Genomic DNA, 25,097 nt, shown 5'->3' with positions numbered 1-25,097 from the left:
TGAATGCTAATATTATTCTTTTCTCTTCCAACAAGCCCCCACCACCCAAGCCTCTTTGTGCCAGATGGGTATTGCTGTGTGTTTTTAACCTGACCCCTTCAATTATTTTAATATGCCATTTACATTTAATTCAGCTCTCTTATTTGTGTTCTCTGCTCTAATGCAGCCGGCAGGGCATCATTTAAAACCAACACCATGCTGGTTTAGTGCGGCCATTCAGAGCCGCTTGTCTGATAACTGTTGTTTGGGGCTTGTTGAAACAGCAGTTGGCACCTCTTCATTTATTCAATCTATTTTGGTTATCTAGATTATATTCATTATTCTGAACTTGAATGGTCTTGAATTTGCCTTAACCTGCTGTGAATGTGCCCATGTGTGTTTCGGGCATTAGTGTCAGAACACATAACACAACAGGAGGTCCCAGCATTTGGTCAGAGATCTGGGTAAATAAATGATGAGGGAAGGCTACTGGTCCTGAATAGTTTAATTATAGGGGGTTTGGTGAGGTGGGGTACTTGTAAACACATCTACATCTAACCCCCCCCCCCCCAAAAAAAAAACATACACTAGAGCCACGTTTAGTAAGAATTATGCATGGAAAGTAATGTCAGTAATTGTCTGCATTGTGAGTGAGTTTGATTCATGCATTAATAATCATTCATCTTGTTCATGATATACAGTATACATGCATATACAGCATATATATATATATATATATATATACACACACACACTGGCAGACAAAAGTTTGGAATAATGTACAGATTTTGCTGTTTCGGATGGAAATTGGTATTTTAATTCACCAAAGTGGCATTCAACTGATCACAAAGTATAGTCAGAACATTACTGATGTAAAAAACAGCACCATCACTATTTGAAAAAAGTAATTTTTGATGAAATCTAGACAGGCCTCATTTCCAGCAGCCATCACTCCAACACCTTATCCTTGAATATTCATGCTAAATTGCTAATTTTGGTACTAGAAAATCACTTACCAATATATCAAACACAGTTGAAAGCTATTTGGTTCGTTAAATGAAGCTCAACATTGTCTTTGTGTTTGTTTTTGAGTTTCCACAGTCTGACTGTCATGTCTTAAGGTCAATATTAGTTCAAAAATGGCAAAAAAAGAAACAGCTTTCTTTAGAAACTCTTCAGTCAATCATTGTTTTGAGGAATGGAGGCTATACAATGCTTGGAATTGTCAAAAAACTGAAGATTTCATACAAAGGTGTACACTACAGTCTTCAAAGACAAAGGACAACTGTCTCTAACAAGGACAGAAAGAGATGTGGAAGGCCCAGATACAACTAAACAAGAGGATAAGTACATCAGAGTCTCTAGTTTGAGAAATAGACAGCTTGCATGTCCACAGCTGACAGCTTCATTGAATTCTATCCACTCAACACCAGTTTCATGTACAACAGTAAAGAGAAGACTCAGGGGTGCAGGCCTTATGGGAAGAATTGCAAAGCCACTTTTGGAACAGAAAAACAAAAAGAAATTGTTAGAGTGGGCAAAGAAACACAGACATTGGACAACAGATAATTGGAAAAGAGTGGTATGGATCTTATCCCCATTGAGCTTGTGTGGGATCAACTAGACTGTACGGTGCGTGAGAAGTGCCCAGCAAGACAGCCACATCTATGGCAAGTGCTACAGGAAGCATGGGGTGAAATGTCACCCGAGTGTCTGGACAAACTGACAGCTAGAATGCCATGGATCTGCAAAGCTGTCATTGCTGCACATGGAGAATTTTTTAATGATAACTTTGAAGTAGTTTAAGTAAATTTTCACATTATTAATGTCCTGAATATATATTGTGATCAGCTGAATGCCACTTTGGTGAATAAAAGTACCAATTTCTTTCCATAAGAGCAAAATCTGTACATTATTCCAAACCTTTGGCCGCCAGTGTATATGTCGATGGTTTTAATTTGGTCAATAATTGGCCAATAAATATCGGCAGCCAATACAAATTAAAATTACATATTAAAATTCAGGAGCATTATTATTATTTGTATAATTTTGTATTATTATTATTATTATTACTATTATTAATATCAGGAGGCATACTGTTTGGTAGTACTTCTATGTGTGTGTATTGTTGATTATGTTTAATTGGGATGTTTTTCCCTTAATTTTCATCTGGTCATGCAACATCAAATTGAGGAATTGTTCTGGGGTATTTAAGGGTTGTTTTGACTATTTTGGTCTGATGAAGAGCATTGTGGCTCACAACATCACCATGGTGGGATTATATAAAATAATTTATTCCTTGGGGCTGTGGTGTGCCACATTAAAACTTAATGTTTTTTTTTTTTTTTTTTTTTTTTAATAGAAATAAATCTTATTTTTTTCCATCAGTATACCTTTTTGGTGATTATATTATAAAAAAACAATGGCCAGTGGCAGGAACGCCAAAGAGTACAGTGACCTGGAGAACTCCAAAGCTAAAATCTCTGTCTTTATGAACAGTTTTTAACATGTACACAGACCAGTTCATTATGTTCCTTTTTCTGTTCACACAATCCTTTTTACTGGCAAGTTTCACACACTATTTCACATCTTCATATACCTTTTGTTAATTTTTTTTTTAGCAGATTTTTTATTTATTTTTTTGTCATGTCTCCCTTCTGTCTCAGATATCCTACTCTCTACTGAATGATCGCAGTGGAGACTATCAGTACTTCCGCATTAATCCTGAGCTGGGCACCATCTACACAGAGACTGTGTTTGACCGTGAGACCAAGGGATCATACCTTCTTGAGGTGAAGTCAGTGGATGGCTGGGAGTCAGCCAGGCCGGGGAAGCATGGGCAGCCCAACTCAGGTACAGCCACCTGATGAGAGTTAAATGCAGTATGTTAAACAGAGTACATGAGAAAATACTCTAATTTATTCTATTTATATTTTAGTTACAGAAAGTGCTTGTTAAAGGAATAGTTCACACGAAAATGAAAATTTGCTGATAATTTACTCACCCTCAGGAGTTTCTTTCTTCATCAAAACAGAATTTAAGATTTTTAGGATTTCATTTCAGGCCTCCTCCTATAAACAATGCAAGTGAATGTCCTCCATTTTTTTTGACGGTCCAAATGCATATTTAGGGTGCATCAAAATAATCCACATGACTCCAGTTGACAAATAAAGTTCTTCTGAACCCAAACGATTGATTATTTTTAGAAACAAAACAATACTTATATACTTTTTAACAACTAATGTTCACTTACGTACATCTCTGTGACGCGCTCATGAGAAGGATGATGTAAGCTCGTTGGTAAGGTCACGCGTCACGTGGAGGAGGAGGCAGGAAGCGCGTCAATGTTTACAAGAGAAAGTTGCACAGACCAGAGACCAAGCGCAGTTCACAAACCAAAACAGTCCAAAACTATTTCAAACACGATGTTGGAGGATTTTGATTTTAGAAGAGAAGAGGAGATGGAGTTTTTCACCCAACCCTACCTGTTTGAGCCCAGATACACCGATGAGGAACTGAGGGAGATGGAGGAGGTTGCAGCAGCGGTGCAATCACAAGTCTCGGGGAGGCAGAGATCTATGGAGACATGGTGGTGCACATGTAGCAAATGCCAACAGAGGCAGAGAGCCCATGCTGCCATGATTGGACCATAGCAATCCCACCATTGGAAACAATTAGCGTGGCAGCCGGTGAGAACATTCCTAGTCCTAGCTGCATTACCAAACATAATGGTTTTCCACCATTACTGAGCCCCAGCATTTTAGAGGTGTTTTTTAGTTTGCCATGAATAAACTGGAAGTGCTGTCCGAGGCCAGAAGGACCCAGTGGCACACTATCAGTGGAGTAAGTATCATGTTTTGTTTGTTACTATAGCTACTACATAGAAATATTTTGGCTATATGACAAAGTTTTCACACATACCTGAGTTCGCTGGAAAAACAGCACAGGCACAGCCGATGAATTCAGATATCGACCCTTTGATTCTTTCGATGGTCTGAAATCCCCAGGGGTAAAATTTTCACTGCACACCCTCCAATATTTGAGAGAATGTAGGTGTGTACTGATATCCAGGTTCAGCACGATAAGCCAGAGCTTCAGTCGCTCATGATCATGTATATGCAATCGATGAAAAGTTAATAATTTTCCCGGTGTGCATTTTCTTTGGTGTTTCTGAAGGTTGAAGCATCCAGGATACACACACTAAACGACCATTTTGAACAATACACTTATACAAATACAAATCTACAGCAAAGACAATTAAACTGTTGTACAGCGCTCCTTCTCTTGTAAACAATGACGTGCTTCCTGCCTCCTCCTCCATGTGACCTGTGACCTTACCAACAAGCTTACGTCATCCCTCTCATGAGTGCACGTCACAGAGATGTACAGAAGCGAACATTTGTAGTTAAAAAGTATATAAGTATTGTTTTGTTTCTAAAAATAATTAATCGTTTGGGTTCAGAAGAACTTTATTTGTCAACTGGAGTTGTGTGGATTATGCAGAAATGAAGAGAAATGTGTCGACTCCAAAATCTCTATCCTCCTCTGCTGTTTGTCTGCCTCACAGTCAGTTTACCTTGCACTCCAAATGGGGGAGAAGACATGAGCATACTAAGACAGCTAGTGAGATACATACTCGCACAAATGCATATTATCAGATCGACAGTGTCAAATATGCTTGAGCACACAGAAGACAGGGTGTTGATGAGCAGAGAACCACGCGTTCTCACACACACACACACACACACACACACACACGCACGCATTTACACAGAAACGTGAATAATAATTGAACAAAGTATTGAGCAGATCCTGTCAAAATCAACAGAATGTTGAGAAAAAAAGAAAAAAAAAGAAAAAGAAAACATGTGAGTGGAAAATCACATGACAAAGATTTGCCTGTGTGTTTTTAGGGAAAACATGACCATATTATCTTTGTGATGCTCTGAACAACATGCCAACTCTCACACTTGCCAACTCTTTTTTTTTTTTTTTTCATTATATCATGTCAAGAAGAGGCAGGAAGCAGGATCAGGACTTATATCAGACCCCTCACAATCCCTTTAACTACAACAATCTTGCCATGGTCTAAATCACTGAGATCACTGAGACCCAAACGATTGATTATTTTTAGAAACAAAACAATACTTTTTTTCCCCATTCTGATGTCTGAACATTAACTGAAGCTCCTGACCCATATCTGCATGATTTAATGCATTACACTGCTGCCACACGATTGGCTGATTAGATAATCGCATGGATGATTGTTGGTGCCAGATGGGCTGGTTTGAGTATTTCTGTTACTGCTGATCTCTTAAATAGTCATCATCATTTTAGGGTTTTAGGGTTTGTTGACATTACATCATCATGGCAACAAAGTTGTAAAAATGGCTATAACTTTACACAGAAAATGTTATTAAGTGATTTTATCAAACTAAAATCATGTTAACACACATACTGTTGACGTCGTGTGGCTATACTTTTGAAATAGTGAGTATTTTAACGTTTATGGATTGGCCCTGTTCACTTCCATTGTAAGTGCCCCACTGTAACCCAGATTTTTTTTACATTTATTTTTTTATAAGAATAACGAGGGATGAGTGTAGTATTTTTTTTTTTTTTTTTTTTTTTTTTTGGTGGTAATCAATAATATACCATAAATGCTGTCGATTTAGCTTAACTTGTATAGAACCCTGTATATTCCTTTAAATGTGGTGTATACCTATATATAATTATTTATTTATTTATTTATTTTTACATTGAAAACTCTTCTTTTCTGCCTTAAAATCTGAAGACAACTTTTAGTAAGCAATTGGTAGGTTGATTTTACTGAAAACTGTACCTCTACGACACATTCGAAACATTCAAAAGCTTTGTTTAATCATCCAAACATTGGCTCAACCAATGGCATAAGTTTGGGGCGGGACTATCTGTTTGTTGACCAATTGCGTGTTTGGGTAACCTTGTTGAACACAGTCATTATTTGTGCAATGGACACTTTTAACAGACTGTAATGACATATTTCTGCCTTATTAAAAGCATAAGTCTAGCAAACTTTTTTATATTTATTGTAAATGTATAACATTACTCTTTATTTATCTTCATTTTGTTATACACCTGGCATTACAGTAATGGGGTTCCAAATACAGCTGCTGTGGGAGTGACAGTACATTTTTGTTTGTTTCTTTATCCTGAATGCTGTAATTCATCTCTCTCTCTCTCTCTCTCTCTCTCTCTCTCTCTCTCTCTCTCTCTCTCTCTATATATTTGCTTTGGTCTCCCATTCACCAGTGTAGAAGTTTACGCTACTACAGTTTACTTCAGAATGTGAAAAGCGACTCTAGTGGCACAGAAATCACATGCTTCACTGTCAGAAAGACAAGGATAGTGAAGGAAGATAGGGGAGCGATAGCAGAGCGAGGATAGGTTGACAGAGTAAGAACATGGATGACTAATCTTGTGTGTTTTTCACTCTCGTCAGATACAGCGTATGTGCGCATTTTCATCAGTGATGTGAATGATAACAAGCCGGTGTTTGCGCAGTCTGTGTATGAAGTTGATGTGGATGAGGATGCTGACGTGGGATCCACCATTCTGACTGTCAGCGCTAATGATGAAGATGAAGGTAGGCCAATATGAGAGGAGGCAACGGATGATGCAACAATGTGCTCATTTGTGAGACGGAGTTGAGAAATATGGAGTGTTGAGTCTGGGTGAAAATGAGGGTGGATTTCTGTTCATAGATTCTGGAAATATTATGTTTGCTCAGGTGTGAACACCTGCTAGGGTGTATGTATTGTGTGTAAAGTGTAACTAAATCTCAAAAATGCATAATGACTCATCACAAGACATTTTCAAATGCCGTTCAGAAAATATCAAAAAACAAATTAATTCAATTGAATAAAAAGACTGAATTGAAAACTGAATGGAATAAGTTGAAATACTTTAAATATTTTCACTGTTTCTACAATTGGACCACATCAGTGCACATCGAACCTCTCACAGCCTTCACTGCAGCTCTGTCTTAACCCTCACAGCCACTGGAGCAGAGCCACGGAAGCTGGCTAGCCACCATAGCGCATCTGCTCTTTCATAAGGAAGTAGTTTTTGATGCTGTGCATTAGCAGAAAACATATAAGCCAAATATTCCCCAATGCAATTTGGTGAAGGTACCCAAGGCAATATGAGATGGTGAAGATGAAACGGCGATAAGGCTCCTAATGTGTCATTCCATATTCATTAACCACATACAAGCAGGGAAATCCCAAAACACTGCGAGCTGATCTGAGGAATGGCAAAGCAAGAGTTGTTTTGCTTAACCATGTTATTTGTTTATATGAAGTCTATTTGCATTTATTACCTACCTCAGAGATCTGAGCTTTGGGTCCAAAATGCAAAATAAAAGTGAAGAAGCAATAAAAAATTTAATAAAATTGTATGCTCAAAACACAACACGTGTACACCTGCATCTTTCACTGTTTAATTAACAGAGCTCAACGGGGGATCCAAACATTTATTATTCTTTCCCTTTTAGGATAGAAAACACTGCAGCTCTCACTGTCTATTTTTCCTAAAAAATTTTTTTTTTTTTTTTTTACTTGAAACACTGATGAAGATCACATTTGTTAGGCTTGAGTCCTTTCTTTTCAACTGTCTTCATCTTAATGGGCAGTAAAACTAAGCTGTCAATTATTTAATTCAGAATAAAAAAAATAATTCTGAGTTACCTACACAAAAGCCCATAATGGGGGCGCGTTGGTGGCACTAAGATAATAAAAAGAAGGTTTAATGTATTTGAGCCTGGTTTTGTAAGCTGTACTTTTACTTTCAAGCACCATGTTGTCTTTTGAATTTTAAAATTGGGTGTTTTAGAAGGAAAGCCCAGTTTGTGCTGAACAAAACTGACTGAATGTCTGACAGGAGGTATGTTGAGATACAAAGTGGGTTTTCATGGCAGGATAACTCAAAAACAGTGAATGTTTTTATGAACCATTGTTTAAAAAGACTAGGAGAAGAAAAAAATGTTTCATTTTAGATATCTCTTCCATGGTGGTGAGTTTCCAATGCTACCATTGATAATCACCTCTAAGGACCATTGAAGCAATTTATTGTTCACCTGCAGCTAAAATCTTGTTATTGTATATTAAACAAAACATATATTTTTTTTTTTTTTTTTTTTTTTTTTTTTTTTTTGCACCATTAAAAGTTTCTAACCATCAGCCAAGGTCTGAAATTTTTTAGTAGTTTTTAAAGCAGTGTCAATATACAGTAGATCTCAGTTTTCCTAATTGTTCCATTTAGCAGACTTTGGTTTACTGATGTGCAGAATTTAGCTGTGGGCTTGTGTATGTCTTTGGCTCTCTTTTCATGAGCTGTTCTCATTCTTCAGGTGCTAATGCCAAATTGCGCTACCAGATTACATCAGGTAATGTAGGAGGTGTTTTTGACATGGAGCCTGAGGTGGGAACCATCTTCATCGCTCAGCCGCTGGATTACGAACAAAACAAGCTTTATAAGTTGCATGTCTTGGCCTCGGATGGGAAGTGGGAAGATTACGCCACCGTAATAGTCACCATTGGGAATAAGAATGATGAAGCACCTGTGTTCTCGGTGAATGAATACTATGGCAGCGTGACAGAGGAGCTGGACGGTTCTCCTGTCTTTGTGCTGCAGGTACTGCCATACATGTCAGAAATCTGTCCTTTATTTTCAGATCATAAATTTGTTATTTTTAAAATATATTAACTTTATTATGAGTCCTTTTGCTTAATTTAAAATGTAAATTGTAAAGATAATGAAACCCCAAACATAACAAAACCACTTTAATTATTTTATGCCAAAGACTGTCATGCACATGTGAATTACTCCATTCATACCTCATTAACAGGCAGTTTGAAAATAAGTAGCACAACAATTCAATTGGAAATTTTCCAATCACTCAATATGTACACCTTGCATGTTTCAAAATTATAGTGAAAACTGTGATTGACTTGATCTGAGTGTTTTACATTCTTAAACTGAATCACCATTCAACCTCTTCAGTATTGAATCTTTAAAGGTTCATGCATTCTTAGATGTTTGTTAGAAGTTTAAATTGCAACTATAGTGACATCACTTTGTTTGTCTAAATGCCTAACTCTAACTTAATTTTCCTCATGTGAGAAATGGATTTTAATAATAATAATAATATATACACACACATACACATACACACAAACAACACAGTATATATTCTTGTCCAGAAAGAGTTTAAAAAATATAGTATGCTGGGATGTTTAGCTAGTTATATTCATAACCACATGGGTGCAAAAATGCTTTCCCCAAGACAAGCTTTTAGAGAGAGAGATGGATGGATGAAAAGAAAGAAATAAAGAAAGAACGACCCTTATTCTAGAGTTGTTACAGCAGAAAGAAGCTCCAATATATTCTCTTTGATGTTGTAGGTAACAGCTTCTGACCCAGATAAGGATGCTGATCAGGAGGCTTTGAGGTATTCTTTACATGGTCAGGGTGCTGAGAGTGAGTTCATGATTGACGAGATGACAGGGAAGATCTATGCCCAGAGAACTTTAGACCGCGAGACACGGGCAGTGTGGCGTTTTGTGGTACTGGCCACAGATGAGAGCGGCGAGGGCCTGACAGGATTCACTGATGTCATTATAAACGTGTGGGACATAAATGACAATGCTCCCATTTTTGCTTGTGCCCCGGACAGTTGCCATGGCGATGTGGCAGAGAATTCACCACCCGGTACTCATGTTATGGAGATGACGGCCACTGATCTGGATGATGCAGCTGTTGGACAAAACGCTGTACTTGCCTATCGAATTGTTGGTAATGCTGCCCTCAGTGGAGGTAACAGTGGAGCAGATGTGTTCAGCATCAACCCTGCTACCGGGACGGTTTCAGTAGCAATGTCCAGCCTTGACAGGGAGCTGACTGACTCATATGTCTTGGTGGTAGAGGCACGAGATGGTGGAGGTATGACAGGAACAGCCACGGCCACTATACACGTAACCGACGTTAATGACCATGTGCCACGTTTTCTGGACCGGTCGTGCTCAGTGCGAATCCCTGAGAGCAGTGAGCCCAACACGGCTGTTATAGAGTTTGCTGCTGAAGATGCAGACGCTGGAGAGAATGGTCAGCTGACCTTCAGTGTAGTGGCTGGTGATCCTGAACAGAAGTTCTACATGGTGAGCCATCGACAGGAGCAGCGTGGGACCCTTTGTCTCAAGAAACGCCTGGATTATGAAAGACCAGGTGAGCAATGTTTCAACCTCACCATCAAAGTGGAGGATCTGTCCTACTCCAGCCTGCTACACTGTACACTAGAGGTACTAGACTGCAATGACCATGCCCCAGTCTTCATCCCACACTTTCTACAGCTACCTGCGATACGAGAGGATGTTGCCCCAGGAGCTAGCCTAGCAAGTCTGGCAGCCAGTGATTTGGACTCAGGGCTGAACCGGGAGATCACTTATAGCATCGCTCCTGAGTCTGATCCATACCATTTGTTTTCTGTTGACCAATCAGGGTTGGTCACTGTGGCTAGCGAGTTGGACAGAGAAAAGGTTGCTCAGCACCACTTGATTATATTAGCGACAGACCACGGCATGCCACCATTGACTGGCACTGCGACTATCCAGATGGCTCTGCTGGATGTGAATGACAATGGCCCGGAGTTTGAGGCCGCCTATGCGCCAATAGTGTGGGAGAATGTTCTGGGCCCACAGGTTGTGTGGCTTAACCAAAGCTCCACATTACTTAGAGCTGTGGACCGAGATTTAGAGGAGAATGGCTCACCATTCTCCTTCTCTGTCCCTCTGGAGTATCGATACAGCAATGACTTCCACCTGCAAGATAACAGGAATGACACCGCCACTATCACTGCCCTGAGAGCTTTCGACAGAGAGAGACAGAAAGAGTTCCTACTACCTGTCATCATGACTGACAGTGGCAGTCCACCAAAGACCATCACTAACACCCTCACTATAACCATTGGTGATGAGAATGACCATGCCCATGCAGCTGGACAAAAGAAAGTGTTCATAAACTGTCACAGAGGTAAATAGCACTAACATTATATGTAATGGCTGGCAAAAAAAAATCTGTTATGGTGGGAAAGGGATATAAACAAAATTCCCTGAGAATTTAAATTGATTTATAGCTGTTTGATAATTTTGGATTGATTGTTTGTTTATGAATCTGATTATTTTATAAACCACTTTACTTTGCATGCATTTGGCAGATGTTTTTATTGAAAGTGACATAGTGTACATTCAAGCTATACAGGTGCTGGTCATATAATTAGAATATCATCAAAAAGTTGATTTCACTAATTCCATTCAAAAAGTGAAACTTGTATATTATATTCATTCATTACACACAGACTGATATATTTCAAATGTTTATTTCTTTTAATTTTGATGATTATAACTGACAACTAAGGAAAATCCCAAATTCAGTATCTCAGAAAATTAGAATATTACTTAAGACCAATACAAAGAAAGGATTTTTAGAAATCTTGGCCAACTGAAAAGTATGAACATGAAAAGTATGAGCATGTACAGCACTCAATACTTAGTTGGGGCTCCTTTTGCCTGAATTACTGCAGCAATGCGGCGTGGCATGGAGTCGATCAGTCTGTGGCACTGCTCAGGTGTTATGAGAGCCCAGGTTGCTCTGATAGTGGCCTTCAGCTCTTCTGCATTGTTGGGTCTGGCATATCACATCTTCCTCTTCACAATACCCCATAGATTTTCTTTGGGGTTAAGGTCAGGCGAATTTGCTGGCCAATTAAGAACAGGGATACCATGGTCCTTAAACCAGATACTGGTTGCTTTGGCACTGTGTGCAGGTGCCAAATCCTGTTGGAAAATGAAATCTGCATCTCCATAAAGTTGGTCAGCAGCAGGAAGCATGAAGTGCTCTAAAACTTCCTGGTATACGGCTGCGTTGACCTTGGACCTCAGAAAACACAGTGAACCAACACCAGCAGATGACATGGCACCCCAAACCATCACTGACTGTGGAAACTTTACACTGGACCTCAAGCAACGTGGATTGTGTGCCTCTCCTCTCTTCCTCCAGACTCTGGGACCCTGATTTCCAAAGGAAATGCAAAATTTACTTTCATCAGAGAACATAACTTTGGACCACTCAGCAGCAGTCCAGTCCTTTTTGTCTTTAGCCCAGGCGAGACGCTTCAGACGCTGTCTGTTGTTCAAGAGTGGCTTGACACAAGGAATGCGACAGCTGAAACCCATGTCTTGCATACATCTGTGCGTAGTGGTTCTCCCCCACATTTTTGAATGGGTTTTGTTTCACAATCCTCTCCAGGGTGCGGTTATCCCTATTGCTTGTACACTTTTTTCTACCACATCTTTTCCTTCCCTTCACCTCTCTATTAATGTGCTTGGACACAGAGCTCTGTGAACAGCCAGCCTCTTTTGCAATGACCTTTTGTGTCTTGCCCTCCTTGTGCAACGTGTCAATGGTCGTCTTTTGGACAACTGTCAAGTCAGCAGTCTTCCCCATGATTGTGTAGCGTACAGAATTAGACTGAGAGACCATTTAAAGGCCTTTGCAGGTGTTTTGAGTTAATTAGCTGATTAGAGTGTGGCACCAGGTGTCTTCAATATTGAACCTTTTCACAATATTCTAATTTTCTGAGATACTGAATTTGGGATTTTCCTTAGTTGTCAGTTATAATCATCAAAATTAAAAGAAATAAACATTTGAAATATATCAGTCTGTGTGTAATGAATGAATATAATATACAAGTTTCACTTTTTGAAAGGAATTAGTGAAATAAATCAACTTTTTGATGATATTCTAATTATATGACCAGCACCTGTATATTTTATCAGTACCTGCATTATGTTATATGGAATCCACCAGACATAGTTCTTTTTGTTTTTAATATAAAATACTGTACAGATGTGCAAGAAGATGTGCAAGAAGAGAGAATCAGTACAGTTATGTATAGAATTAACAAGGGAGATGCTCCTTAAGCATAAGTTGGGTGGTGTGGCACAGCGGCTAAAGCTTAAGACCAGAAAGTGGAAGGTTGTTGGTTTGAGCCCTTAAAAGAGTAAGCCCTGAGTCATTACAGTTGTGCCCTAGAGCAAGACACTTAACCCCTGGATACTACAGGAGGATTGTCTCTTTAAAATTACTCTCTAAAACTTGCTTTGGATAAATTACTTCTTACTGTATAAAAAGTTTCGGGACACTTCAGTCACACTTGAAAATGCACCAGTATCATTGCATTAGATAACTGAATATCAAGCGGCATTTATTTGAAAGAAAGATTGTACTTTTCAAGCAAAACATGTCATAAAAAGAAGCTTGCTAGGTTTGAAATTATAAAAAAGTAGATTTAGTGTTAATTTATTTTTGTCAAATTTTGGTGGAACATGCTCATACTGTAGTTAATAGTGATTGACCGATATGAGTTTTTCAATGGCCAATGCCTAAACCAGTATTTAGAGAGCAGGTTGGCAGATGGCTGATAAAAATGCAATATTTTCTCAAATTAGCATAAACTAAAAAAAATTAAAAAAAGTTTTGACTATCCATTGACAAATCTATTGGTAGTCTGTTGATTTTGGAACTGACACAAAGGAAAGTTTACACTTTTGTTGATCGGCCAAGCGATCATGGTTATCAACCGATGCGGAAAATCGCAAAATGCCTAATATCAGCTGATTAATCAGCCTGGCCGATATATCAGTTATCAACTTTAACACAGTTGTTTATGTGATGAACAACACCTGTGGCTCCTCTATTAAGACTGTCTTCATGTATTCACTAAAGTAGCCTTGAAACAAAAGTTCTGAGAAAAGCTTCATTTGTTTTCAGATGCCACTTAGTTTTATGTTTTGTTATATATGAAATAAAATACATTTTTAAGTGTGGCTTAACTGTCAAAATTGTTTTGGGTCCACTGTATGTATTTGTTTAGAAATGTTTGTAATGCTTAAGCTCCAGATGGCTTGGACTAAAATAATGGCCAATTAGTAAAGTCATGCATAAACAGCTTACAGTTATACAAATATGTCTGTGGTTCTGGAGCACAGTTCTGATGGTGATTCTGCACAATGCTAAACACTTGCAGTGACATGTGTAGACACTCAGACAGGTGCACACACAGTGCTTTGACATACACAAGCACACTCATAAACTGTATATACACCTGCTGCACAATGATTTCACAGAAGGCCTTTTATAATGACAGGTAGAATGCTAACCAGCATGCTAGGAAAGGTTTACTCACCAGATCCAGACGACTGGGATAACAAGACCTATGCCTTCGAGGGACAAATTCCTAAGTAAGACTTTAATTTTATATCTTTACTCCACTTTCATTCTGCCTAATTTTTCTTTCTATGTCCATATAATTGCATCATCCCATTTACCCTGTTGTCATGTTTATACACATCTCTCAGCTCTCTTCCTCCCACACATATTTCTTCACTCTTTGTATTCTTTAAAGGGGTCAAGGGATCTTGAGATCTTTGAGAACAATGTCTAACCCTTCCTTCTCCTCACTTCCCACCATCTCTCTTCCTCTCTTGCTCTTCTCTATTGATGTTGTGTGCTTTAGTCGAGAGGAGTGTACACTGATCAGATGATCCTGACAGAGCCAGCTGCAGCCTTGAGACACATAGGCGCCTAAGCGCTCTCGCTCTCAGAATCCTCACTATACATAACATTATGTAAGATTACTCATATCTCTGTGAGAGAGGGAAAGGGTATATTGAAATATTTACTCCATTAGGAAGCATGTGCAAGAAAGAAATTGTAGATTCCATTGAAGCCTTGAATGTCAGTTTTAACTGGAATTTTAACAGGAATTTGCTTTCACTTTGATGTACATACAGTATATTTAACACGCTTGCATGTGGGTATTTATTTTATTTTTTTTCTGTAGTGTTGAGGTTAGAGGTAGAGGTCTTCACGGGTCCACCCTAACCCAAGGACCCGAGACCTGACCTGGGACCCATACGGGTTCGGATCCACTTTTTGTACAAAACTTTTTGTCAGCCGATCCAGGTCGGGTCCCATTCTATTGCTGTGGGTCCCGGGTCTGTTTAACACTGTGTAATACCCGAGTCGATCAAAGAAGACCCGGCCATGATCAGACAGCGCTGATGATGATAATGATGATGATGGTGCTATGTGTGTTGTAACTTGCAACATTGTAAAATTAGGATGAGAAAGCACGGGCCGGGAAAAAAGGTGAAAAACGGAGCGGAGCCACAACGAGCTGAGTGATGTCAGAGGCAGAGCGGAGTTAAGGCACATGATAGCAAATTTGCAATACTAACATTTTGTTTTCACAACTTGTAAATGAACTTGTTAATAGCAATCAGCTGTGAAATCAGTGTCGATAGGTCCATGTCTCCCGGCCGGGTCCGGGTCCCAGCTTTCAAATAATAGACGGGTCCAGTTCGGGTCCGGGTAGTACATTTCCGGGTCTCTTTGGGTTCGGGCACAAATTTTTGGACCCGTGAAGACCTCTAGTCAGGTTATGCAGTTCAGTTTTGACATGTTACTTTGTGAGTTCAGACTGGTTTACAATGATGTTAGTCAGATTTATTTTTATGAATCTGCCATTCACATATTGTTGTGATGTGTTTTGTTCATTAAAGTTGGATGAGGAAAGCATCACAGACAAGGATACAACCTCTATTTTTATTGTATGTATTTATTTATTTTATTTATTTTTTTACAGAATTTTCTAGTTTTCCCTTTCCCTAACATAGGTTTATGGTGAGATCAGTGATATATATAAATCATTGGCACGAGAGCAAAAGCGAGAGAGAGGAGTATGTATTTTCTTATGAAGTCCCTCACACCTGCATGCCTCATCATAATCATGCAAAGTTTTTTTTATATAGTTATGAGCTGAATGGGAAGCTAAATACTATGCAAGAGCGACGAAACTGCACCAACAGTGATTAACAAGGAAAATTAAAAATAGCACTTCATGTCAAAAAGGTTGTCGACCCCTGTATTAGTGGTGGGGATTAGTGGTGTGCAGCAAAGTCATTATCTGTATCTGTTCATATGACAAAAATATCTGTATCTGTCTATACAGAATCTGTATCTGTATCCGGATAGAACCGGATATGGGCGTGGCTTAAAATGTAAATTCGTCAAAACTAAATGAAACTCCCATTTTTAAATGTTACTCTTACATTTATAGTTTCTATAAATAAAATATGCCTTGTAAATGCCTTTTCATAATAATAGCCTAATAATGATAAAAAATATTATTATTATAGGCTACAGATATTATTTAATTAAATGATTCTTTTATTCTTTTTTTCTTAACAGATGAAGCTGAATTTGTAGGCTACAGTATTTTCGCTTATGTCTGTACATGTATAATATTCTGGAGGCAGGAGGTGTCAAGCAATTTTGCAGTGAATATTAAACATAAATTCAAACATTAAAATAAATTGATATAGCCTACAAACAGGTGAAAGTCCCATAAATCTATTGTTTTTTTTTTTTTTTTTTTTTTTTTGAATTTAGCACAGTTTGAAGAAGAAGAAAGACAGAGAATGTTTCAGTTTCTTTCTTTTTTTTACAACCCCAATTCCAAAAAAGTTGTGACAGTATGAAAAATGCTAATAAAAACAAAAAGGAGTGATTTATAAATTATATTCACCCTTTATTATACTGAAAGCACTATAACTACACATTATTTGATGTTTTTCTTTGTGAATTTCATTGTTTTTTGAAAATGTACAGTATTTTCAAATGAGATGATTGCAACACACTCCAAAAAAGTTGAGACAGGGGCAATTTAAGACTAATAACAGTTTGAAGAGTTGAAATTACAAGGCGATGTGAAATAGTTGATGCAATCGTGTCATAGTATATAGGGAGCCTCCAAAAACAGCCTAGTCCTTCAAGAGCAAGGGTCATTTGAGACTTGTCAATTTGCCAACAGATGCTTCAGCAAATAATCCAGCACTTTGAGAACAATGTTCCACAAAGACAAATTGGATTTTGGGCATTTCACCCTCTACAGTGCACAATATAGTTAAAAGATTCAAGGTATCTGGTCAAATCTCTGTGCATAAAGGGCAAGACGAAAACCATTTCTGAATGCGCGTGATCTCTGATTTCTCAGAAATCACTGTCTTAAAAACATCATTAATCTGTAATGGATACCATGAACATGGGTTTGGGATTACTTTAGTAAACCTTTGTTAGTCAACACCATTCGCCGCTGCATCCATAGATACAAGTTAAGACTTTACTATGCAAAGCAGAAGCCCTACATCAACACTGTCTAGAAGTGCTGCCGACTTCTCTGGGCTCATTCTCATCTTAGATGGAAAGTAGAACAGTGGAACTGTGTTTTTTGGTCCGAAGAGTCCACATTTCAAAAAGTTTTTGAAAAACAAAGCTGTTGTGTTATTGGGGCCAAAGAGGAAAAGGGCCATCCAAGCTGTTATTAGCGTCAGGTCCAATAGCCAGTGTCTGTGCGGGCCGGGGTGTGTCAGTGCCCATGGCATGGGTAACACGCACATCTGTGAGAACACCATGAATGCAGACAGATATGTAAAATTTTGGTGCAACATATACTGCCATCTAGCACCGTCTTTTCCAGGGACGTCCCTGCATTTTCCGGCAGGACAACTTCAAACAACATACTGCCCGGATTTCAAGTGCATGGCTGTGTGAGTAGAGAGTGCAAGTGCTAGATTGGCCTGCCTGCAGTCCTGACCTGTCTCCAATTGAGAATGTGTGGCGCATTATGAAGCACACCTTACGGCAATGAAGACCCTGTACAACTGTGCAGCTAAAGACCTACATAATGGATGTTTGGGGGGAAATTCCACTTTCTAAACTTAAGAAACATGTGTCTTCAGTGCCCAAATGCTTAATAAGTGTTATTAGAAGAAATGGTGATGTTTTACAGTGGTAAACACTTAACAGTCTCAACTTTTTTGGAGCGTGTTGCAATCATCTGATTTGAAATTACTGTACATTTAAAAAAAAACAAACAACAATGAAATTCACAAGGAAAAACATCATATAATGTTTAGTTGTAGTGCTTTCAATATAGCAAAGGGTGAATATAATCTACAAAGGTTTACAGTTTAGAAATATTGGCTTTACAGATTCATAACTTCATTGTAATTTTGGATATGTTTATTTAAAATGTTGCTTTATCCTTGTGCTTCTTGGATAATCAGTCAAACAATATATATTTATATATACAGTATATATTTTTGTTTTTTTTCAGTTATTCAGATGAATTTATTATTCGTTTTGAAGTCATTATTAGTGCGTTTCCGAATAATGTATTTGGCTTTTGGGCACATAGTGGGGACAATTTTGTTAGTCACTGGATAAATGCATGGATCAGAAAATTTGACCAAAGTATGACTAATTGGTATCATAGTAACATTTTTGCCTGAAGTACAAAGAGTTCTGGGTTCTAATTTGCCCTAATATTACTTTTTATTTTTATAAGCAAAGAGTGCATCTGTACTTCAGTGAATGTATATTATGAGCAGGGACACATCTGTTTGCATTTTGCTTTGCGATTTAACTTGAAAGGAGCGCAAGCTGCACAACAGCAGAGCAAACAGCGTGCACGTCTGGATGCACGAAGCACATTGCCGCCCACTGTCACTCAATGCAATCATAGCATTAACCTTTTCGCACGCGAGTTTCTCCTGCACTGACGGACCCCCCAGTGTGAGTTCTTTAATGCACGCTGTAATAAAGAAAAATACAAAATCTTACCATACACTTCACAGCAGATGCACTGAAGGACAGATTATATCACAGCAGGTGCATTGAAGGTCAGATTATATATTATCAAACATATTATGTGGTGTTTTTAGATGTTTATAATGATTGATTATGATAGATAAGATGCGATTGCGAATGCGCTTGCCGGTTATGCGCGCCACCATATTGTTTACATGCAATGCAACATGGGATTCTGAGTTCGTATTAGAGGCATAGAAGGTTCTAAAAACCTTGCACTTCCACTTTCCCAGCACCAGAAGTTGTTAGAATGTGTGACGGATGGAATGGGAGAAGGCTCGAGTGGACTGACTAGTTTGTATATTCTTTGTTTGACGTCAGAAAACATGGCCACATCGCTGCATCAAAACAGTGCACTCCAACGGTAACGGCTTTAAACATTTATTTAGTGATTGTCTGAAAGTTTGTAACATATAAAAATAAAGATATTGTGATGTTGAAAAGACTATTTGAACAGATGGTTCATCATGACAACCGCTTCAGTCCCTCTTTTGCTGGCAAACAGCAGCAGAAATGCAGATCACACCGGTTTGATCATACGCATCTGAGCCCAGCCTAGTGTAATCACACTGATTTGATTGTATGTGTGAAAGGGTAAAAAATAACAAACTTCAGAACTGGATCGCCACTTGTTATAACATGCACGAACGAAATGGAAATTCCCGCTCAAGAACTGGAGATGTTTTGTTTTTTTTCTGCATTAGACAATTGCCTGATGAAAACTATTTTAGAAAGTGGTGGGGACAAAATTTACAAAGGCAAAAAGTGGTAGGGACATGTCCTACCTGTCCCATCCATAAATTACACCTACGCGTGAGCCCAAAATGTCATAGAAGCATCACAAAATGACGTTGCTGATTCAGCTTTTGTGTTTTTCATTTCACATTTGCTTTTCTGACAGTATCGATGTCTGCAAAATTTTTAAGATAAGACGGGTTTATAAAAAACAGCAGCAATGCATATAAATAAAGGTATCCAATAATGTATTTAATGTTGGAATCCTCTTATTTTTTTCATACCTGCAGTTATTTCATCTTAAACAAGCGGACAGGGATCCTCATCATAAAGGAGAATACCCCACCTGGAAGTTATGACTTTCAGGTGCGAGTCTCAGATGGGGTTTGGCCAGATGTGGTTTCTAGTGTGAAAGTGAATGTGAGAGAGCTACAGGACGATGCCATCTACAACTCGGCCTCTCTGCGATTAGCAGGTACAGGTTATCTTTACCTTTATGAGTAATACGTGCTTTAGTGCCATTTGAAGTAGTAAAGTCATGCATAACCACCTTCATCAGTTGAAGTTGAGAAGCCACAAAGACTCGACTGATCGGTTATTCATGCTGTAATGTATAAATGCTTGCAATGCTGTTCTGTATTGCAATTGAATTTATTTATTTTTTTCTGCAAAAATTCCAGCAATTAATGCAGCTTAAACTGCATAACATACAAACTCAATTCAGATTTTGTTTTGTAGATACTATCATAATGTCTTAGCTATCCATTTTTTGCTTGCATAAACTTGAAACGTATTAAGAAATTTACAGTTAAAGGTTGAAAATCATCTATAGACTTATATTGTAAGCCATTGTTTTCCATTCAAAATCAGCGATGTAATCAGTGTAATACTTGCATGCTCAATTGCAGTTGGTCTTCTTTCTTGCACATATTTGCTCACTGAATTGTGGTTGGACTTTTCTTTCTTGCATCTAATATAACCATCTACACTGCATGCCCAATTATTAGGCAAGTGAGTATTCTGATCTTATCATTATTTCCATGCACATGTTCCAACTCCAAACCATATAAACTTGAATGTTTATTGGATTCAACCATTTTCAGGTGGTATGTATTTGTGTAATGAGGGAGGATGTGGCGAAAGTGACTAACACCTTATATCAAGGTGTGCATAATTATTAGGCAGCTTCATTACCTCAGGTAAAATGGCCAAAAAAGAGATTTAACTGACACCGAAAAGTCAAATATTGTAAAATGCCTTTCAGACAGATGCAACACTCTTGAAATAGCTAAACTATTGAGGCGTGACCACCGGACAATCAAACGTTTTGTTGCGAATAGTCAACTAAGGTGCAAAAAACGCATGGAGAAGTAAAGGTGCAAATTAACTGTAATAGACTTGAGAAGAAATAAACATGAAGCTACCCATTATCCTCCAATGCTACCATATTCCAGAACTGCAACCTACTTGGAGTGTCCAGAAGTACAAGGTGCCAAGTGCTCAGAAACATGGCCAAGGTCAAGAAGGCTGAAGCACGACCACCACTGAATATATTCACAAGTTGAAGCGTCAAGATTGGGTAAAGAAATACTTGGAGACAAATTTTTCAAAGGTTTTATGGACAGATGAAATGAGAGTGACTCTTGATGGACCAGATGGATGGGCCCATGGCTGGATCACTAATGGACACAGGGCACCACTTTGAGTCAGGTGCCAGCAAGGTGGAGGAGGGGTACTGCTATAAGCTGCTATCATTAAGGATGAGGTAGTTGGACCTTTTTGAGTTGAAGATGGACTGAAACTCAACTCTCAAACCTACTGCAAGTTTCTGGAAAGTACTTTCTTCAAGCAGTGGTACAGGAAGTAGTTCTCAGCATTCAAGAAGGCCATGATCTTTATGCAGGACAATGCTCCATCACATGCATCCAAGTAATCCACTGCTTGGCTAGCCAGCAAGGGCCTCAAAGATGCCCAAATAATGACTTGGCCCCCTTCCTCACCTGACTTAAATCCTGCTGAGAACTTGTGGGCCCTTCTCAAACGTGAGATTTACAGTGAGTACCTATTGTACATTTTATATATACTATATATACTTTTTTTATTGTATAATGTGTATTCTATATTGTGTGTATTGTATACTGTACATTGTATGTTATTATTTGTATATTGTGTTATGTGTATTATGTGTATATTAGATTTTAAATTGTGTTGTGTTAATCTAATGTTTATTGTAAATTGGTATATGTCTCATCACTGTCACGACTACTATGTTGCTCGGAACCGCACCCAAGAATTTCACACACTATTGCACTTGTGTATATGGTTGTGTGACAATAAAAGTGATTTGATTTGATTTTGAGCGAAGACAATACACCTCTTTGAACAGCATTTGGGAGGCTGTGGTTGCTGCTTCAGCGAAAGTTGATCGTGAACAGATCAAGAAACTGACAGACTCCATGGATGGAAGGCTCATGGCAGTTATTGAAAAGAAGGGTGGCTATATTGGTCACTGAATATTTTTGAAAGGCCAAAAATGTTATTTAATTGTCATTTTGTGTTACTTATTTGTTGCACCTACTCTAAAAAAATTGAGAATAAACAATTGAGTTGGGAGAAATTATTTTTGTGATTTAGTTGTCTAATAATTGTGCACACTTATATATTACCCTGAGTATGACAAAACTCACTTTTTCTTTGTTAAACATTCAGGTTTGAGGTTCAGTAACATTTTGGATTGACTGAGAGCATTGTGTTTGTTCAACAATAAAATGAATCCTGAGGAATACAATTTGCCTAATAATTGGGCACACAGTGTATAGCCACTTTCACACTGCAAATGCACAGAGGCTGTAGCTGAGTTTAGAATGGCATACTGCTGTACTACGTACTATATAGATATGGCAGAACTAATAAGAAAAGTGTGGTAGTATGCCATTCCAAAGTTAGCCTGTGTTATGTGTTGATACTGTTGCACAGCCAACAGAAAACAGGACACCATTGAGCCACGTCCACACTAATACATTTAAGTTTGAATCCTAAGTTTTCAGTTTCCTAACATCAGCGTTTTACAAAGTATTAGGTAATGGAGAGCACTTTCAAAATGATCTGTTTGCACTGGAAGAAAATGCTGTTCTACTGTGGAGGAGAGGCGTTAATATAGTACAATTTCTACATTTTCAAATAAAAGCATACAGTTTTTGTGTGGACATGGCCTTAGTGTCATGGCAACGGTAAAGTGGTTCTGATGTGGTATTTAATTTACACAGAACTAAAGTCTTAAACCCAAGCTTACCTAAAGCTACGTTTCCTTCTGGAAATGCAAATGTACAGTAGATGCTTTTATACATAGTATGCAACTATAGTGTGCAAGTAATTCCACTATAAAATGTTACTTCTAATTTACTTCATTTTAAAGGCTCTTAAACTAATTTGACTCATAATATATGGCACTCTATATAACACACTAAATAGATCGTCTTGGTTACTGATGTAACCTCTGTTCCCTGATGGAGGGAACAAGACGTTGTGTCGATGTAGTGACACTAGGGGTTCAATCTTGAGAGCCCCAATCACCTTTGCTTAAAATAGAAAAGGCCAATGAGAATTGGCGATTGGAATTTGCATGCCACTCCCCACCCCCAGACATACGGGTATAAAAGGAGATGGCGTGCATCACTCATTCAGATTTATGCTGAGGAGCTGATAAAGAGTTCCCCACAGGAAGAACACCAGTTTGCGAAGAGACACCACTTCAAGGCATACAGCCGCCTCGTAGAGGGGGCTCTGGGCTGAGTGATTGTGCTTACCACTGCTGGCGGAAGACCCGCTAGGTCTGCCGCATCCTGTCCAGAAGCCAGACATGGAGATTCCAGAGGTCCGGCCGCGGGTGCTGGAGTGTGCCCTGCCCCTGAGTGAGAAGGTCCTGCCTCAGGGGAATGTGTCAGGGAGGTGCTACTACCAGGAGCATCAGATCTGAGAACCAAGTCCAGTTGGGCCAGTACGGCGCAACGAACAGGACTTGCTGCTCGTTCTCCCTGAGTCTGTGCAATGAGGCTCACTGGAGGAGACGTATACTTGTGCGGCCACCGAGGTCAACTGTGTGCCAAGGCACCCGTGCCGAGAGGAGCCTCAGACAGGGAGTACCAAAGGGGGCAGTTAGAGAACTTTTGGGAGGCGAACAGGTCTACTGCGCCTCCCCGAATCTCTCCCAAATAAGCTGGACTACGTGGGGGTGGAGTCCCCTCTCCCCACGGAGCGTTACCTGCCATGAGAGCATGTCCGCTGCATGGTTGAGGATGCCCGGAAGGTGAGTGGCTTGCAGCGACTTCAACGTCTGCTGACTCCAGAGGAGGAGGCAGTGGGCGAGTTGCGACATGCAACATGAGCGTACTCCGCCTTGGCCGTTTATGTACACTACGGTTGCTTTGTTGTCATTCCGGACCAACACATGCTTGCCCTGAATCAATGGCCGAAGCCTCCACAGGGCCAGCAATACCACCAGCAACTCTATGCAGCTGATGCTCTTCCAAAGGAGTCGGGGCCCTGTCCAGAGCCCCAAGACTGCCTTTCTCGCACCAGCAGCACCTAAGGGACAACGGGACTTACCGTGCCCAGGCAGGGTGGTTCACAGCAAGGCAGAGCAGGCACCCCACCTGGAAGACAGCCCAGGGGTGACGTGCTGCTCCACAAGCCCGCAACAGTGGCCGGTGACTGGGGCGGGCAAGGGACCCCAGAGACCAGCACACTTACCTGTTCGCCGGCTGTCTCTCTATGGTGAATGAGGGAACGGGAGGTGCTCGCGTTCACCTGATTGACTGGAAAGACGTTGCGAGTGCGCTGACCCAGGGAATGAGGAAACTTCTGTTTTACTGACCATGCGGGCGCTGAGGCCCAGAGGGCACCCGGCGATATAATACTTACCATGCACTGGCCCAGGGGCGATGGTGGGGCTGGAGAGTTTACCCGGGCCAGACCGGTCAGAGTCAGTCACCTCATCCCTGGGTTGCCCGTGCCAGGGCCGCTTCAAAGCCCGTCCGGGGTTCTTGGGGGCCAGCTGAGGGGCAGGTGGAGCTGACATATGGGCTCCGATGGTACGGGAGCTGGGGCCGGCACCACAGGGGAAAGGCTCTGGCGAGAAGCAGACGGGCTTGGGACTTCGGAGGACTGAAGGTGGCCGAGTCGCGCCATGGCAAGATGTGCTTAATCGCCTCGGTCTGCTTCCACACCATTGAGAACTGATGGGCGAAATTCTCAATAGTGTCGCCAAAAAGCCCCCCATGGGAGATGGGCGCATGGAGAAAGTGGACTTGCGCCATGACTTTCGTCACCCGTAAGGCGACATCGGTCGCAGTACACAGTTCCTGCATCAGCCTTGGGTCGGTTCTACCCTCGTGCAGATCTTTCAGCGCCTTGGCCTGGTGGACCTGCAGGATGGACATGGCGTGCAGGCAGAAGTGGCTTGACCCGCGGCCTTGTAAGCCTTCGTCATTAATGAGGAAGAGAACTTACAGGCTTTGGAAGGGACCCTTGGTTGGTCACACCAGGAGGCTGCACCCTGCAGGCATAAATGCACCGCT

The 25,097-nt window shown here is 39.9% G+C and overlaps 1 protein-coding gene across 1 annotated transcript in view; it reads left to right on the top strand.

Annotated features, from left to right (window-relative positions):
• The window catches only part of LOC127409830 (neural-cadherin-like), a 413,418-nt gene that overhangs the window by 240,155 nt on the left and 148,166 nt on the right, over positions 1–25,097 (top strand). The window contains exons 15-20 of the mRNA XM_051644684.1: positions 2,646–2,832; positions 6,461–6,604; positions 8,369–8,652; positions 9,423–11,046; positions 14,222–14,315; positions 19,812–19,996. Of these exons, the coding sequence (XP_051500644.1) occupies positions 2,646–2,832; positions 6,461–6,604; positions 8,369–8,652; positions 9,423–11,046; positions 14,222–14,315; positions 19,812–19,996 (2,518 nt within the window). The remainder of the gene's footprint in view (positions 1–2,645; positions 2,833–6,460; positions 6,605–8,368; positions 8,653–9,422; positions 11,047–14,221; positions 14,316–19,811; positions 19,997–25,097) is intronic.

This window comes from Myxocyprinus asiaticus, chromosome 2, assembly GCF_019703515.2.
Source record: "Myxocyprinus asiaticus isolate MX2 ecotype Aquarium Trade chromosome 2, UBuf_Myxa_2, whole genome shotgun sequence".
Lineage (NCBI taxonomy): Eukaryota > Metazoa > Chordata > Actinopteri > Cypriniformes > Catostomidae > Myxocyprinus > Myxocyprinus asiaticus.
This window is presented reverse-complemented; position numbering and strand designations above follow the sequence as displayed.